Below are 16,463 nucleotides of genomic sequence, written 5' to 3' on the forward strand. Positions count from 1 at the left end.
CAACCAAAATTCGGATAGTTCCTCCATCCACAATAATATGAATCACTACTTGGGTGTGAGTAGTAACCCATGTGATCTCTCTCTACTATTTTTTCTTAGCACAAAACACCAAACAGGATTAAACGTACCATGTGGTAAACAGGCAAGCAAAGAAGAAAGAACATAAAGGAAATTTAAACACAATAAATAAAATAACTAGGAAGAATAAAACAACTAAAGGGACACCAAACTTAATTTCAAAAATTAAAAGAAAAGAAAAAAATTTAAATAAAATAAATCAAAAATTTTTTTTTGAAAATTTAAAGAAATAAGTTAAATGAAATTAAAGCAAAAACGCCTAACCTAAGAAATCAAACAACCAGTAGTTGTCAATCACAGTCAATCCACGGCAACGGCGCCAAAAACTTGGTGCGGAATTTACAGCCCACAAACAAATCGGCAAGTGCACCGGGTCATACCAAGTAATACCTCAGGTGAGTGAGGGTCGATCCCACGAGGATTGATGGATCAAGCAACAATAATTGAGTGATTTACTTAGTTAGACAAGCAGAAAATAGTGTTTGAGTGTTCAAAATCATTAAACAGGAATTCAGAGTATTAGAAAGACAGGCAAGTAAATAAGTTGGGAAAAACAATACGAAGAAGGCAGTTAAGGCTTCAGAGTTATTTATTTTTCGGATTGACTTTTCTTATTAATTTATTTTAATCATGTAAGATTTAATTCACAGCAAACTATATGTGACTAGACCCTAATTCCTTAGATCTTTCTATTCTCCTCTAAAATTCATCAACCGCCAATTCCTTAGTCAATTAATTCCAATTATGGGGTGAAGTTTAATTCTAGTTATTATGCCACAAAAATCCTAATTACCCAAATATAAGAGGATTATATGTCACGTATCCCGTTAAGTCCAGATAATTAGAATTTATGAGAAATTGTTTTCAAGCTATTGTTTAAATAAAGAACTTTTCCAAGTTATACAAGAACTAAATTAGACAGAGGGTCATACTTCCGTTCCACCCAATTTCATAAAATAAAGAACGAAAACAATTCTTGAAATATAAATCAAAAGATGAATTAAAATAGAAAAATAATAGTATCAATCCATACAATAAACAGAGCTTCTAACCTTAACAGTAGAGGTTTAGTTGCTCATAGAAAAGAGTGAAAACTAGGATTCTGGTAAATTCGGCTGAGGTGGAATGAAAAGTGGAATCCCCTAGAAGAGAAGTTTCTTCTCTCTTTTATATCTAATCCTAATTAATTTAAAATCTAAATAATATCTTTTCCTATTTTTAAAATAAAAATAAAAATTTAAATCAGAATTAATTATAGCAATCAGCGTTTTCTGCACGTGGCGCATGTCACGCGTACGCGTCAGGTACGCGCACGCGTCGCTCCTCGCTGGTTATCTCCTTTAATTCTTGTGTTCCTTCTATTTTTGCAAGACACAACAACAGCGTGTTTTGAGAAGTATGGACTATTATACATCGTTGAAAAACTCTGGAAGTTAGCTTTCCAAAGCCACTGAAATCACGTCCATTGAACATCTGTAGCTTGAGTTATACAGGTTTAAGTGCAGAGAGGTCAGGGTTGACAGCATCATTCGCCTTCTTCTCTTTGTCTGCGAATACTCCATCAAATCTAGCCAAATGCTACCTAAAATAAACAGAATTGCACACGACTCAAAGTAGCATCCATAGTGGCTAAAAGATAATTAATTCTTGATTAAATTCAATTTAAATGCAAATTCACTAGAAAAAATAGGAAAGATGCTCACGCATCAGTATGAAACTACTCTTTGTCCTTCATCAAAACTTGGATTTGCTGACATTCCAAAATCGTCCACATCTGGACTATGATCTTCATCTTCCTCATAAACTTGTTCCTGTGCATCAAAACTATCCACTACACCCACACTCGTGACTCGATCCTTTCCGGATATACCCTCCAGTCGTGTGGAACAAAGAGAATGGCTGACCAGGGAATATAGAATTTGGTCGAGTGTGTCTGCCATAAAATTTATAGAAGTTAATATACATATTCTGAAGTGACAAATCATATTAAGTAATTTTGTTAACGACCTTTATACATGCTTCAAGAGCATCTCTATTGTCAACATCTACACGCTGTTTATCAGAATTTCATCCAAATCCATTGCAAGCCATCATCTCAGAGACATATTGATACTTCTCTTTGAGTCGCTTATGCTTATTCTTGCAATGCTTAACTGTTAGCATATAAGTTGGGAACACCTCCAGCATCGTTAAGGCTAATTTTTCAAAAGTCCATAGTCTAAATTGTCCACAATCAACTTTCAAACTGTCAACAACACACTCCTCCATAAAACCAATAAATGCTTTAGTTTCTTCATCAGTCCACGTGTTTTGTCCATTCTCACCTAAGACGTGTAACATGAATAAGTTGTACAATCCAATGAAATCAAACATCACCTCAAATAACATCAAACAACGCAATAGTAAGTCATATTAATACTTTAGAAAGTCTTACAAACAACTCTTACGATAACCATTTATAAATTTCAATAACAATGAATTTACCCGTACAATAGATAGTCTTACAAACACAAATTAAGCTATTACATCACAAGAGTCATGCCAAATTAAACAAGGAGATTCAAACTGCGCCTATTCCTATTCTGTACGAATTGTTTGCCACTCTTCGTACATCTCAATTGCAATGTTGTCACGCCATTATGTCCACTCATTTGTATTTTCAACCACATCAATCATCTCGTCTGGTGCTTCCTGTACAATAGGCAGAAATTCATCTAAGGCTAGTTTGCTCTTCCGGATTCATATCCATGTTCTTCCGAATAAAATTTTGCAATAGACAACAAGCAATTATGATGACTGTGTCTTTAGAGAGTAAAAACTAGAACTTCTTAAAATTGACCATTTCTTCTTAAATAAAAACCAAAGCCGCTATGACATTCCTAGTAGAAGAATGCTTCCTATTAAAATACTCCTAGTACTTGCGAGGTGCACTGCTCCTTAAGCCCATTCTCTAACATAATAGCGAGTGCTTTTATACGTTCTAATGCATCACGTCTAATTCTACTATTTATCCTTTTGTCTAGGGACAGTTGCCCACTAATTCTATTCCTAAAGTACACAAATAATGTAAGAACAAATAACAACATCAAATTATTATACCTCAATCTCATCATTTGATAAAAATCAACATTGTTTTACAATTTCCGAACGACTCCATTCCTTCCTAACAAAATAATCATTTCAATCAAAAAAGCATAAATATTCAATTTAATCTACATCAAAACTAATTTAATATTCATGAGCAGGTTATGAAGTTAGATGTAGTGCAAAAATTTCTACAGCTCGCATACACAAAGAATGCACTTACAAATTGTGATACTCATTTCGTAAAACCTTTCCCTCACATCTATGTGACTACTAAGTGCAGTATTTTCCAAAGATGATATGCTCATATGCTACAACCTTTCATATTCAACTATCAAATGTTTGTGCATTTAAAAGAAAATAAAAAACTTTAATGCGCAAAGAATAACTGTAATTTTCCAACTTCAAAATAATTCCAACTGATTTCAGGAAATTGAAATGAAATTAACGTGTAAGGCATAGAATAAATAACTCTATATTGACATTATGTCCCCTTGCTCGCCAAAATTAATTCAAATTTCAAAGCATGCCAAATTCTTTAGGAAATAAATTATACAATTCTTTGCTTAAAAAATAAATAATAAAGAAAAGGAGCAATGACACATATAAAATAACTAAAACAAAATAAATTAAAAAGCATATAGCAAGTCATATCTCTGGAGCATGTGTCTTAGAGTGTTTAAATGATATTTTTTATTTAAAAATGGGAAAAGAATAAGCTCCCTATTTGTCTTTCCTGGAAATTTCATTCCACAATCTAATCTACCTCCCTAACCCCACTCTATATGCTTATATTAAGGAAATGACCAAGACCTTGATATTTCTTTTTATATTTTTAGCCAAAAGACCTTGGACTTTTTGAGTCTTTGTCATTATTCATTAAATATTGTCTCCAAGTGATCCTTTAGGGAAAAGATTCGTTGGAGACAAAAAAAAAAAAAAATAACAAGCAAGATAAAATATTTGTTTAGGAAGTCCCTCTAAATTCAAGTCTAAAGAAAATAAATAAATAAATAATTATAACATAATTATTGAGAGTATAGGAAACTTCCTCTCGTTCATGCTTGTAACAATTAGCAATTATAAATTCGGTCTCAGGCACAGATTAAATTAGTGCAAGCAGGAATGGTCTCAAAGATTCAATTCATACAATGCACAAACAATACAAAAAGAATTCAATTCACAAATTTCTACAGCTACATTAGTACAAGCAGAGATGGTCTCAGTAACACAAAATTGCAATATAACCTTCATCTCAAAGTTATTAAACTCAAAAAATTTAGACAAAATTTCAGGAATTCAGTTCATACATCAATATTTAATACTACTTATCTATGAAAAACTAAAAGTTCAATGAACAAATCAGTCATATATTAAGCAATCAGGACACAAACTAAGATCAGGGCAACTAACCTAGGTAATGGTGGCAAGCTAACGACGACGAGGACGTGGTTGTCCTGGCGGCGGCGAGAGGGCGGAGTCCTGGCACGCTGGTCCTGCGATTGCAAAAAACGAGATCAGAACACAATGGAAAAGAACATATGCAACGGCGACTCACCCAGCTCACGGTGGCTACGACGGCGAAATTTATGTCGTGTTCCTCACAGCAACGACAAGACAGAGGCTCCAAGTGGAGGCAGTTGATGCTCGTCCTGCGTCGAAGATGAGATGACAACACTGGCTACGAACTTGAGTTATAAAATTGTGACGACGACTCACCTAACTACGGTGGCTGCGATGGTGACGTGAAGGAGGAGGTGGTCCTGACAGCGGCAATGTGGCAAAAGCTCGACCTAGGAATCTTCGATGCTTGGAAGCTTCTGGTCTGAGAAGATGATATATGTGCCCTAATTTGATTTTGCAAAATGGGTAAACTTGGAATTAACAATTTGGACTAAGGGTATTTTAGGCTGAAATTGTTATTTAAATTTCAATCTCCCCAAAAATTTCGGATTTGGATCCTCTAAATTTTGAATTTCACTTTAGAGAGTAAAGTTTGATCTCTCACCATTTATTTCATAGGGACGACCAAAATAAAATATGAGACAAACCATTCAAGGGTGAGAAATCAAACTTTACTCTCTAAAGTGAAATTCAAAATTTAGATGATCCATCAGTCCATGTGTCCTCACTTTTTGAAAATATTGAAGGGACCGAAATTGAGTCCCGGATCTGAAATTTTAGTTGCAATCTCAACCCAACAAACATGAGTGTCTGACCTTGTGAGAATTTTGTAAGTACTTATTAAACCTGAGAATTGTACACTATACTAATTTGTCCAAAATATCAACATTAAAGAGCCTTCTTTAAATACATATTTATACAAGATTTGAATGTCGTAGGGCTTCCCAAAGAACTCTCCCCTTGCAATTCACATGTCAACCGCTATCCTAAAACTTAGAGAAGTGCTTGCATCTCAAAAGGTGCAAAGCAAGGCATAGATAGCCTTGAGACTAAGCTTTTTAGGCTCTCTTCCTTCTAATTGGCATGGCATGCTTCATTGCTGTCCTTTGCTATGTTATTAGAATGGCCTACCGTTTTAGGAGGCATTGCAATAGTAGCAACCTTGAAGGCTCGTGATCATCTTGATCATCATCATCATCATGCTCTTCTTCGTCTGAAATCATTCTTTTCCTTTGTCAATGAGAGAGAAGATTACATGCCAAAGTAAGAAAAGGAAAAAGGAAAAGTGCTTTCTTGTAAAATGGCAGTGCATGAAGATAGAACATTGGAGGGCTCTAGTGTTAGTGTGCATGTTGGAAATGATACCATCATTACCACTAGTAACAATTAAAGCATGCACAACCTAAATCTATCTTCGTGATAACCCAAATATTTCAAAGTGCGTAAATGTATGTTGTGAAGTTTGGAGAAAGATCTATAAAACGAAGAAATTGGTAAAGTGAGAAGAAGGAAATTTGATCACTATTGAATTTATAACTTCCATTGTCTGTAAACCCCACTATATTGATTCAGGAGTCATTAGACAATCACTTTCTCATTTTACAACCTCCACACTTTATAAGAGCTTGATCGTGAAGTTTATAACTGCAATTTGGGAGAGTTTATTGAAGATCAACTTAGAAGATGAATACAGCATAGAAAGAACTGCAACTTCGGAGACTTTATTGCATGACTAAGTAAGAAGAGGAATACAGCAAAGAATAATTGGTTAAGACAGATGCTTCGATTTCTTAATCAAGTGTTTGGGTTGTCTTAATAGCAATCTTTTTTTTTTGTTTTTGTGGATGGTAAATATAATGATTCATGTAGCCGACCCCACCTAGTGGGACAAGGCTTTGTTGTTGTTGTTGTTGGATGGTAAATATAATAGCAATTTTAATCTTTTTATATAACTACAACCAGTTTTTGGTGGATTTAAAACCCAAATTTCAACAAAGTAGGGTTATGTACTCGTCTAAATATAATATAAATTACCCTGAATTACATGAAAAGTCTAAAATCAACCAGAACTGCAGCTGGAATTATGAACTCAAAGCATCCAATAAATTCAATAAACTCAATTATGGCTAGAAAGCACTCCTAACGCCATCATTGTTTCAAATTATGTAAGATAATAAATTGGAAGTAAACAAAATTTGACATAGGCTGCCACCAGAAGCACAAATTTGATATTCATACCTCTTAGATGAATCTCATCAATAAATTGTTTTCAAACTCATTAAGCTGATAAACTAAAAACCTGCATAAATCAAGTGAGAAACAGGGTGAGAAATCTACTTAAAAAAATAAAGTGATTTAGTTTGCCAACTATCACTCAGTTGAAAATGTTGGAACTTATAGCTAAAAACAGATGCACACAACACACAAACATAGATTCTGACCAAGAATAAAGTAAGCTCACGGTTTGAAACTATAACTAAACCAGCTGCTTCTCATCAATCATAAAGCAAAAGTAAATAGCCAATTCATATAAGAATACTGCTGGGTTCATCACATAAAAAGGAAGTGAACCTGGCGAACATTTGTTTTCAGAGTTGCCGTTATTCTGGGAACCATGAGCACAAGACCATGCAAAAAATTACAGATGAGCCAATATAGTAGCTGCTAATATATATATATATATATATATATATATATATATATATGATTTGCAATCACCACCAACAAACCCATACTTGGAAAGATGGAGCACATAAAGATAAACAAAACTCAGTAAGTACTTATCGTAGGATAACACAGGCATGGACACCACCTCAAAAAATTAAAGATTATTATAGGCAAACACCCTCTAATATGTTAAGCCTTATGCAAAACTAGTAGCAAGAGCCATGGCAAAAGAATAAAGGGATAACAGTGGAGGATCCAGAGAAAGAATTAAAGAAATAAAGCTGAATCAATGCCGAGCAATATATGCATGGGGTTAATGATTCTTCAAAACTTGTGTTCTAATATCTCCTTTCAAGATATCGAACCTTGCAGATTAATTGGCACTGAAGAGAATCTTAATATTACTCCGAGACCTGATTTTGCTTGCATAATTGCTGCTGATATTGCATCAACTGCAAAAATAACTTCTGTAAATTAAGACCAATAATGAATGAAAGGCCTCACAAACGATTAGAGATTAAGAGAGTGATGGCTTGCATGAAATACAGGAAAGAAATACCATTCCAGCAATATTTCCAAAGGAGTTGCAAATGGATCTGCGGGTTCCCCAATCAATGATGGTTCTAAAGCTGCTAAACCTACACCAGCTTGACCACTCTTTATCCTCCTTCTATTCACTCACTTTCTTCATTACATTCAATTTGTGCATCATCATTTAATTTACACTGGTTCCCTCTTCATTGACCCAATAGATATGCTGCAATGATAAAATGCCAAAACTTATCAGAACAAATCTGCCAAAACAATGAATCAAATGACATATTCACAGCAGTTTTTGCTATACATAGTTTTGAAGCATATCTCTGTTACTGAATGGACAGAGAAGTGCTTAATGTTAACAGATTTTTTCAATAACTCACAAAAATGCTGTGGAAAAGGATTCTAATATTGTTTTGTAATTCAAGAAGCCGGAGAGAGCTAGTGTCACAAACCATTTGGCATATGCTGTCTGATAATTGTAGTGCTTCTGGCCACTTATCAACCCGAGTAAGGCCTTTGATGAGGTCGACTAATGTGCTAAGCTCTGGAACAACATTCTTACTTATCATGCTTGCGTACAGCTCGAAGGCTTTATCAACCTTACTTGCATGTGAAAGACTCTCAATTAAAGAAGTATACAAATACTTGCAGGCCATTGCAATGCTTGGAGATGACGAAATCTCTTCAAGCAGATTCACTGCAACTTCCAATCTTCCAGCCTTGATGTAGTTATCAATCAAAATTTTATACAAAGAATCAACAGGGATTGATTCATCCTCAACCAACTCATCTAAAAGCCCTATTGAGGCTATGAACTCTCGGTTAATACCTTCAATAATTTTACGATGGCTTGATATATGCCTAGGCCAATATGTTTGTTTCATTTCATCTAATAGTCTGTGTGCCTCATCAAAGAGGCCAGTGGAACAACAATGATTAATCAATACTCTATAGGTAATAAAGTTTGGAGCACAACCCTTTGAGCACATATCTCTCAATAGCTCAAAGCACTGTTCAATTTTTCCTAATTTCCCAAAGCCATCAATCATTGCAGTGTAAGTAACAACATTGGGATTACAACCCTTTTCTTCCATCTTAAGCATTAGCTTGTGGGCTTCATCAGCCTTTCCAACTTTACAGAGCCCATCAATCATCTCTGTGTAAATAACTACATTAGGAGCAATCGAATTCTCTAGCATCCTGGACAAAACTTTCAAAACAAGATCCAATCGTTTGTCTTTAAACAGACAATCAATTAAAGAGCTGTAGGTGTATAGACTGGGACTGTATCCACGCTCCAACATTTTTGCAAACACCTCCTGTGCATCCTCAAGCTTTCCTGCCTTGCAGAACCCATCTATAAGAGCATCATAGACTGTCTGGTTCGGTTCACACCCATGTGCCCACATAGTATCCAACAATTCACGGGCTTGTTTAACCCTGCTTGTTTTGCATAAACCATCCACCAAAGCCCCATATGTAATAACATTTGGTTCTTCGGTGTTGTTATCATCATCCAACTTGAAATACATGTCCATGTCAGAGGTTTCTATGTCACCTTGCATTCTGGCAAAAATCTGGCAAGCTTTTTCAATCTGCCCAGCTTTACAATGACCATCTATCAAAGCTGTATATGTAACAATATTTGGCTTGCAACCTTCAAGTACCATCACCTCGAATAGTTTATTTGCATCGAACAACTTTCTTGCCTTCAGGTATGCATGAATAAGTGCAGTATACGTCACCACATTAGGCGTGCAACCATCCCTTAACATTTCATCATACCATTTGCGAGCTTGTTGGATGAGACCAGCTTTGCAAAAGCTATCAATCAAAATAGTATAGGTGTAAACACTGGGAACAATGCCATTCCTTTTCATTTCTTCAAACAAAAGAAAAGCCTTCTCTACCTTGGAGGCATTACATAGAAAACGAATCACTTTAGAATATGTACTATCATCTGGAACAAAACCCTTGCTCATCATTTCACATATTATCTTAAAGGCTTTATCAAACTTTCCAGCCCCACAAAGACACCGTGCAAAGTTACCTACATTGACCTTATTCAATACAACCCCTGAATCAAGCATCTCATCATAAGCTTTCTCAGCTATTTCCAGCACATCCGAGATAGGCAGCTCCACATTGCCACATATACTACCAATCAATATATTATAAAGTAGATACCCTGGCTGGCACCCACATTTTACCATTTTCTTAAACAACTTGTAGGCATAAAAGTAATCCCCTGATTTACAATAAGCATGTACAAGAAAATTAAATATCTCACGATTTGGATAACATCCTTCAGTAATCATCATACTAAGAATTCTCTTACACCTCCCCAGCTGCCCTTTCCTTAAGCAACCAGAAAGCAAGATCTTATAAGTCATAACATTCGGAATACAAGAACTAGAACGCATTCGGTTTAAGATATCAATGGCTTCTTCAAAAAGTGAAGCTTCACACAAACCAGAAACCATCCTATTGTAAAATACCGTATCGGGCATATAACCTACCTTTGCAATCAAATTGAGAGCATCCCTGTACCTCCCTGCTCTGCAGAGAGAATACACAAAACAACTGAGAGTGTACCCATCCATACCATACCCGTAACTCTCCATCTCCTTGTGAACCAAATAAGCACTGTCCAATTTACCAGCACCAAGGAAAACCTGAATCAAAGCACTGTAAGTGGTTGGAGAAGGCTTGTACCCGAAATCCTTAAGCCTGCCGAGCTCCTCCAACGCTGCATTGTACAGACCGTTCCGGCAACACTTCCGAATAAAAAAATTGAGCAGCTTTTGAAGCAGCTCCTTATCATCATCCCTTATTTCCCGCAAAAACTTCTCGGGCACTCTACCACTGCCATTGCAGCCCAACACATCGAGGAGCGCATCATATACCGCAGGGGTGTGGGTGTACCCTATTTGTCTCCCCGCCCACAAGAAAAAATTGACACACAATTCAGGGTGTCTCACATTGCACATCATCTGCACCACCAAAGCCTCAGTTAATCTCCCCCTGAATTGCCTGAAAAGTTTCTGCGTTTGGGCACCAAAGCTGTCATTAGTGTTCCTGATGGCATCGGACATCAAAATAGCATCGTGGGAAGGGTCGTCAGAATGCACAGTAGTGGTTGAATTGAGGACAGTGGTGCGGAGGAATGCATAGTCGGGTGACAAATCGGGGGCTGGGGGCGAAGTGTGGTGTAAGAAGGGGTCGTCAGGGTGGACCAAACCTTCAAGGGTGTCATCTGAAGAGGTAGAGAAGGATTGCGGTAAAGAGAAAGAGAGAATGATTTTGGACTTGAGATGGAGTAGAGAGCGTGAGAGAGAGAAGAGAGTGTTTAAGTCTCTCTTGCTCACAATCATATCTAATATCTAAGATCTTAATAATAGGACATCAATTGGATTAATGCTTGACACATGTCTGCCTACCAAGTACCACAGTTGAAGTAATGAGAAGCAGAACCTGTGATACAATATAAAAATATAATATAAATATAAATACACTTGATTGAAAAATATCAATGGCAAAAACAGAATTGGATTATACTTGATAGACATAGTGTCAGTGCTAGACCAAGAGGTAGAGCGTCAGCTATCACTTGATTGCATCAAATTCAAATTTGGAAAAAATGAAGGTCCCTGCCTACACATACATATATAAATGGTAAAGAAAATATACATTGAGATAAAGAAAATATTTTTAAAAAAAATAGAAGCAGCAGTGAAACACGTGTATGACAGAAAGGGCTACCCTATCATAGTTGTCAAAACTGAACCGATGTTGAACCAGTCAATCTATTGGGTCACTGGATCACTGGTTCAACCGGTGGGTTATGAGTTGAACTGACTGACCTGGTCCTACTTAAATAAAAATATAAAACAGTCAAAAACTTAAAATTAAATTTTGATATATATATCTTCACCAACAATTTAACAACAATCAAGTCTCAATTTCTAAAATAACTAATACGAAAATAGACATATTATTAGTCAATACTACAATGATATCTTAATTTGACACAATAATGATGAAAATCAATTAGGCAATTAGCAATCAATTCCAATTAAGCAATTAACAAGCCTATTAACAATTAATCAATTAGGCAATTAACAATCAATTCTAACAATCTATTAGCAATTAACAATCAATTCTAATAGAGCCTATTATCTAGTTCTAATCACACTATCACACTATCACATTGACAATCAATTAGGCAATTAACAATCACATTGTAACAATGGAGCTTGTTAACAATTAACAATAAATTAGAGGCAATCAACAATCAATCTAACAATGGTAATTTCAGGGCCCTCAAAATTAAAATTGAAAATAAGGTGCATCCCTATTATTTTTATTAGCAGAATCATAATATCATAACTGCAAAGCAAAACTAAATAACTAAATAGCAATCTCCAAACATTTTCTTTCCAAATTCAAAATTAGCAAACCAACAGAAATTCAGCAGCCAGAAGGATAACTAAATTAGTAATTAGCAAACTTCCCATTCAACAAATTAACAAATTCAAGTCTCGTCATAAATTCATAACCAAGAAATTAGTCAATTACATTACATACATAGCGTCATAAGATATCAGCACAAACACAAACAAATTTAACTAATTGTTTCTAATTAAATCATTTTGAACACATTAACATTTTTTTATGAACAACAGATTAAAAACAAAAAAAAAGTAAGCAAGAAAATAAGTAACCTTCGGTGGTCGTCCAACGAGTGGAGACGCACGGCAGAATCAATGACGCACGGCAGCGTGCAGGCAGCAACAACCACAGACGACGAGGGACGAGCCGCAATAACCACCCACAGAGACGGAGGATAGGCGGAGGGAGGCGCAGCAAGGAGGAACCACAGCTCGAGCAGAGATGCGACGAGGGAGAGAGGCGCGGCGAGACGCGAGAAGCCGAGAGGAGACGGAGGAGAGAGGCGGGACGGTGGGTGCAGTGATGGCGAGGACACGAGCTGACGAGCAAGAAGCAGTGAAGCACAGCTCGACCAGACGCAGAGGCGAGAGACGCGCGAGAAGCCAAGCTCAGACGGAGGAAAGAGGCGCGGCGACGGCGGAGACGCCGGCGATCTTGCGGTGGTGGTGATGTCGAGGTGAGCGGCCAGCGGCCAGCGGCCAGCGGCCAGCGGCCAGCTCTCTGGTGTGAGTGTGCCGTTAGGAATAGAGAGAAGAGGGTGTGTGGGAGAGAGCTGGGGTGGGGTGGGCTTCAGACTAGGGTTTTCTTTTTTATTATTATTAAAACGTCAAACAAGGTCGTTTTGGGTGGGGCCGTGGGGGTTTTAAGAAAAAATTAAAGGAAAAGTATAAGTAGCAAGTTAGAATCTGCGAAAGTTTTACCAACAACAATTAATTTTAAATTTTAAATTTTAAAAACAAAATTTAAATAATTAGTATTAAACAGAATTTGAAAGATAAGAATTAGGCAAATAGTAACCGCCTTATAAACGTCTCCACTCCTTCTCATCGCAGTTTTGGAAATGTCCTGACTTCCATCGAGCAGACCACTACATTGTCGCCTCTGCGGTGTGCCGCGTACGTCACCAGTCTCCCGTCGCACCACCAGCTAATCTACGTCACTCGCATCCATGTTGCTTTCCTGTCGCATCTTCGCTACTCGCAGCTTGCATACCCAAGGCTAAGCCCACATTTGCGCCACCGCGGCTTCCACCTCGATGATCCTTTGCACAATGCTGGTGCCCTTCGCAATCAATCCCCGTCGCCGCAAGGCGCTCTCTGTAAGCGCTGTTTCCTCCTCCGCAGGACCACCATAGTGCCCTTTCCCTCGTAATTCGCATTGCTACCGACCATCGTAGCGCGCTCCTTCTCTCTCGTATCTACCTTCTCAATCCTTTTTACTTCCTTTCCGGTGAGCCAATTCATCTTCTTTTACTTTTTCTTTTCCGATTTCTTTCTTTTTTTCTCTAATTTAATTTAAAAATCAATTTTTTAATTGTTTTGGTTGTTATAATATACATGTTGTGTCTATTATAGACTATGATGGTGAGTGTGGCAGTCGGTGGATCTGTGTCGAAATTCATTATTTTAATTTTTTTTCTAGATGTTGGTTCATTTGAGATTTGCACTGTTTGTTGATTTTGTATTATGTTGTTGCTAATGAAGATTTAGGTATGCAATTATTCTTGGAATATGATTTTACCTTTGTTGTGAAATTGTTGCCCTGTCAAAAACATAAAAATTTTGCTGAATTAAAGATGTGAATATTATAAATTAGGTTGAAAGTTTTATATTTCAGAATGTATTTTTAACTCCTTAATTATCGATCCATTATGGTCTTTTTTTAAATTGACATAAATTATCGATCTGATAAAGGCTAGTCTGACATAAGTTCTAGCTAGATTTTTTCTCAACTAATAACCAATGAAGGCAAATAGAGAGATACACTACAACAAATTCGGGTTGAGGCAACCCTTTAAAAACGTTACTTATAATAAGAGAAAGTGTTGCCTTTGATAAAAGGCAACACTTTCCGACAAAAGGCAACGCTTTTTGGGGGGTTGGCTATACGGCCGTTACCTTTGGTCTAAGGCAACGCTTTTGTATATTAAAGGGAACCCTTTTTTTGGCAACCTTCAAAAAACGTTGCCTTTTCTGCAAATAAAGCAACTCCGCGAAAGGGTTGCCTTAGAGCACCCAAACACAACGCTTTATATGAAACGCTATGGCAACACTTTTTACGAGTTGTATTTTCTAATATATAAAGCAATACTTGTCCAGAGTTTTTTAAGTTGCTTTTTCATATACCTAAAGCAACACTTGTACAAATTTTTTTAAGTTGCCTTTTCCTCCACCTAAAGCAACACTTGTCCAGGTTTTTTTAAGTTGCATTTTCATATACCTAAAGCAACACTTGTCCAAATTTTTTTAAGTTGCCTTTTTTATAGACCTAATGCAACACTTATGTAGGTTTATTTACAGTTGTCTTTTTTTAATACCTAAAGCAACACCTTATTGAATTTTTCTTAGATTCTCTTTTTTAATATCTAAAATAATATTTTTTTATCTTTGTTATATTTATATGATATTTGAAGAATATATAACACCCGCATTTGAATAAGATAATAATATATATTGCATATATATATATATATATATATATATATATATATATAGAAAGGTCTTCCAAGTACCAATTAACATATATACTTGCTAATAAGTTACCAAGTCAAATAAATAATAAACCTAAGTAAGCAAAATACATGTTTTTCTGCTAATGAACTTAAACAAAAAAGAAACTAAGTTGTCCACTAAAAACCAAGAAGACTTTGTGCTTCACCATTGTGGCAAGAATTGTCTTTATGTCTTCAAAAAACTTCCTCCAACAATAAGAAAGCTGTAGTCAAATTTAAATGAACAAAAAAATTATAGTCAAAACATCAGCTATACAATAATATGTATACTCAAGTGGTACAACAATTAGCATACATATACCTATTCATGATTTGGTTTATGAGTCGATGGAGGAGAATGCCGAGGAACTAAATTTGGATCTTGTGCACTATTTGCAGACGATTGCTTAGATCGCAAGAGAGAAAGCGCTTCATCAACATTCATACCAGGAGAAGTTTGTTGCAACATAAGTTTGACAATATCTTCCAATCCTTGCAGTCGTTGCTTATGGTCATCTAATTCAGTTTTTAAAGCTGTTACCTTCTCTTCACTTTGTTTTTTGATTTCATCTATTTCTTTATTTTTCTTAAGAGAAGTTTTTGTAACAGTTCTTCCATAACATCAAACTCTTCCTGGATTCTCTTTACCAAAAACTTTTTGAAATGCATTAGTAGGAGTTTCTCCAGCTTCTTGGAGATCATCAAGTTTATCCTATACACACAAATATATGATATGTCTATTTTTAGTGATAAAAATTCAATGAAAGAATCCAAAAACTTATTGATAACTAATAGGGACAGCAATCCAAAATAGCCATAAAAGAGCCATAAAACAGCAGTCCATGATAGCCATATAACATGGTTGTAAATTGTCATAGAATAGCAATTAAATCAACTATAAAACAGCCATGAAATAACCATAAAATAGCATTCCATAATAGCCATAAAACATGGATAAAATAGCCATAGAACAGCAACTAAATCAGCCATGAAACAGACATAAAATAGCCATAGAACAGCAACTAAATCAGCCATGAAACAGCCCATGAAACAGCCATGAAACAGCCACAAAATAGATACCACAAAACATAGAAAGCAGCAAGTCAGCAACCATGACAACCACAAAATAGTCATAAAGTAGATACTAAAACAATAACCATGATAGCCATAAAATAGTCATAAAATAGCTGCCATGACAGCCATAAAATATGCATAAAATAGCCATAAAACAGCAACTAAATCAGCCATGAAACCGCCCATGAAACAGCCGCAAAATAGATACCATAACAATAATCACGATAGCCATAAAACAGCAAAAAAATAGCATCCATGACAGTCATAAAACAACTACTAAAACAAGAAAATTATAGAGGAACTTACAATAACAGCTTGTGTTTCTACATCAAGTGTTTTCCCTTTTAGTCCATTCCGAGTTGCAACAAACATTTCAGCTTGATTTGGTTCCTCTTTGCTCTCTTTTTTCTCACGCTACAGATCAAGATAACAATTACAAAGTTATAACATACTA

The 16,463-nt window shown here is 36.0% G+C and overlaps 1 protein-coding gene across 19 annotated transcripts; it reads right to left on the reverse strand.

Moving 5' to 3' along the window:
• Nucleotides 1–1,201: 1,201 nt before the first annotated feature.
• LOC130965234 (pentatricopeptide repeat-containing protein At1g06710, mitochondrial) lies at nt 1,202–12,989 on the reverse strand. 19 transcript variants are annotated; one of them, XM_057890086.1, is made up of 10 exons: nt 12,498–12,989; nt 11,332–11,427; nt 8,226–11,247; nt 7,793–7,990; nt 7,599–7,685; nt 6,805–6,865; nt 5,698–5,779; nt 4,882–5,009; nt 4,576–4,658; nt 1,202–2,769 (listed from the first exon to the last, which is right to left on the reverse strand). In XM_057890086.1, the coding sequence occupies exons 3-4, from the start codon at nt 11,145–11,147 to the stop codon at nt 7,949–7,951; spliced, it is 2,964 nt and encodes a 987-aa protein (XP_057746069.1). In that variant the 5' UTR covers nt 11,148–11,247; nt 11,332–11,427; nt 12,498–12,989; the 3' UTR covers nt 1,202–2,769; nt 4,576–4,658; nt 4,882–5,009; nt 5,698–5,779; nt 6,805–6,865; nt 7,599–7,685; nt 7,793–7,948. The 19 variants fall into 19 exon arrangements, with proteins under 19 accessions (XP_057746069.1, XP_057746036.1, XP_057746028.1 ...); XM_057890053.1 differs by adding an exon at nt 3,178–3,237 and having other exon boundaries at nt 4,882–5,779; XM_057890045.1 differs by adding an exon at nt 3,178–3,241 and having other exon boundaries at nt 4,882–5,779.
• Nucleotides 12,990–16,463: the final 3,474 nt, after the last annotated feature.

The sequence above is a fragment of the Arachis stenosperma genome, chromosome 1 (assembly GCF_014773155.1).
Source record: "Arachis stenosperma cultivar V10309 chromosome 1, arast.V10309.gnm1.PFL2, whole genome shotgun sequence".
In the NCBI taxonomy this organism is placed as follows: domain Eukaryota; kingdom Viridiplantae; phylum Streptophyta; class Magnoliopsida; order Fabales; family Fabaceae; genus Arachis; species Arachis stenosperma.

Bases quoted from the DNA above. Each gene is read 5' to 3' on its own strand.
- LOC130965234 (XM_057890107.1), bottom strand. From the start codon at position 11,147: ATGATTGTGAGCAAGAGAGACTTAAACACTCTCTTCTCTCTCTCACGC. The intron at 7,991-8,225 runs GTTTGTGACACT...TTATCATTGCAG, and splicing joins CAGACAGCATATGCCAAATG to CATATCTATTGGGTCAATGA.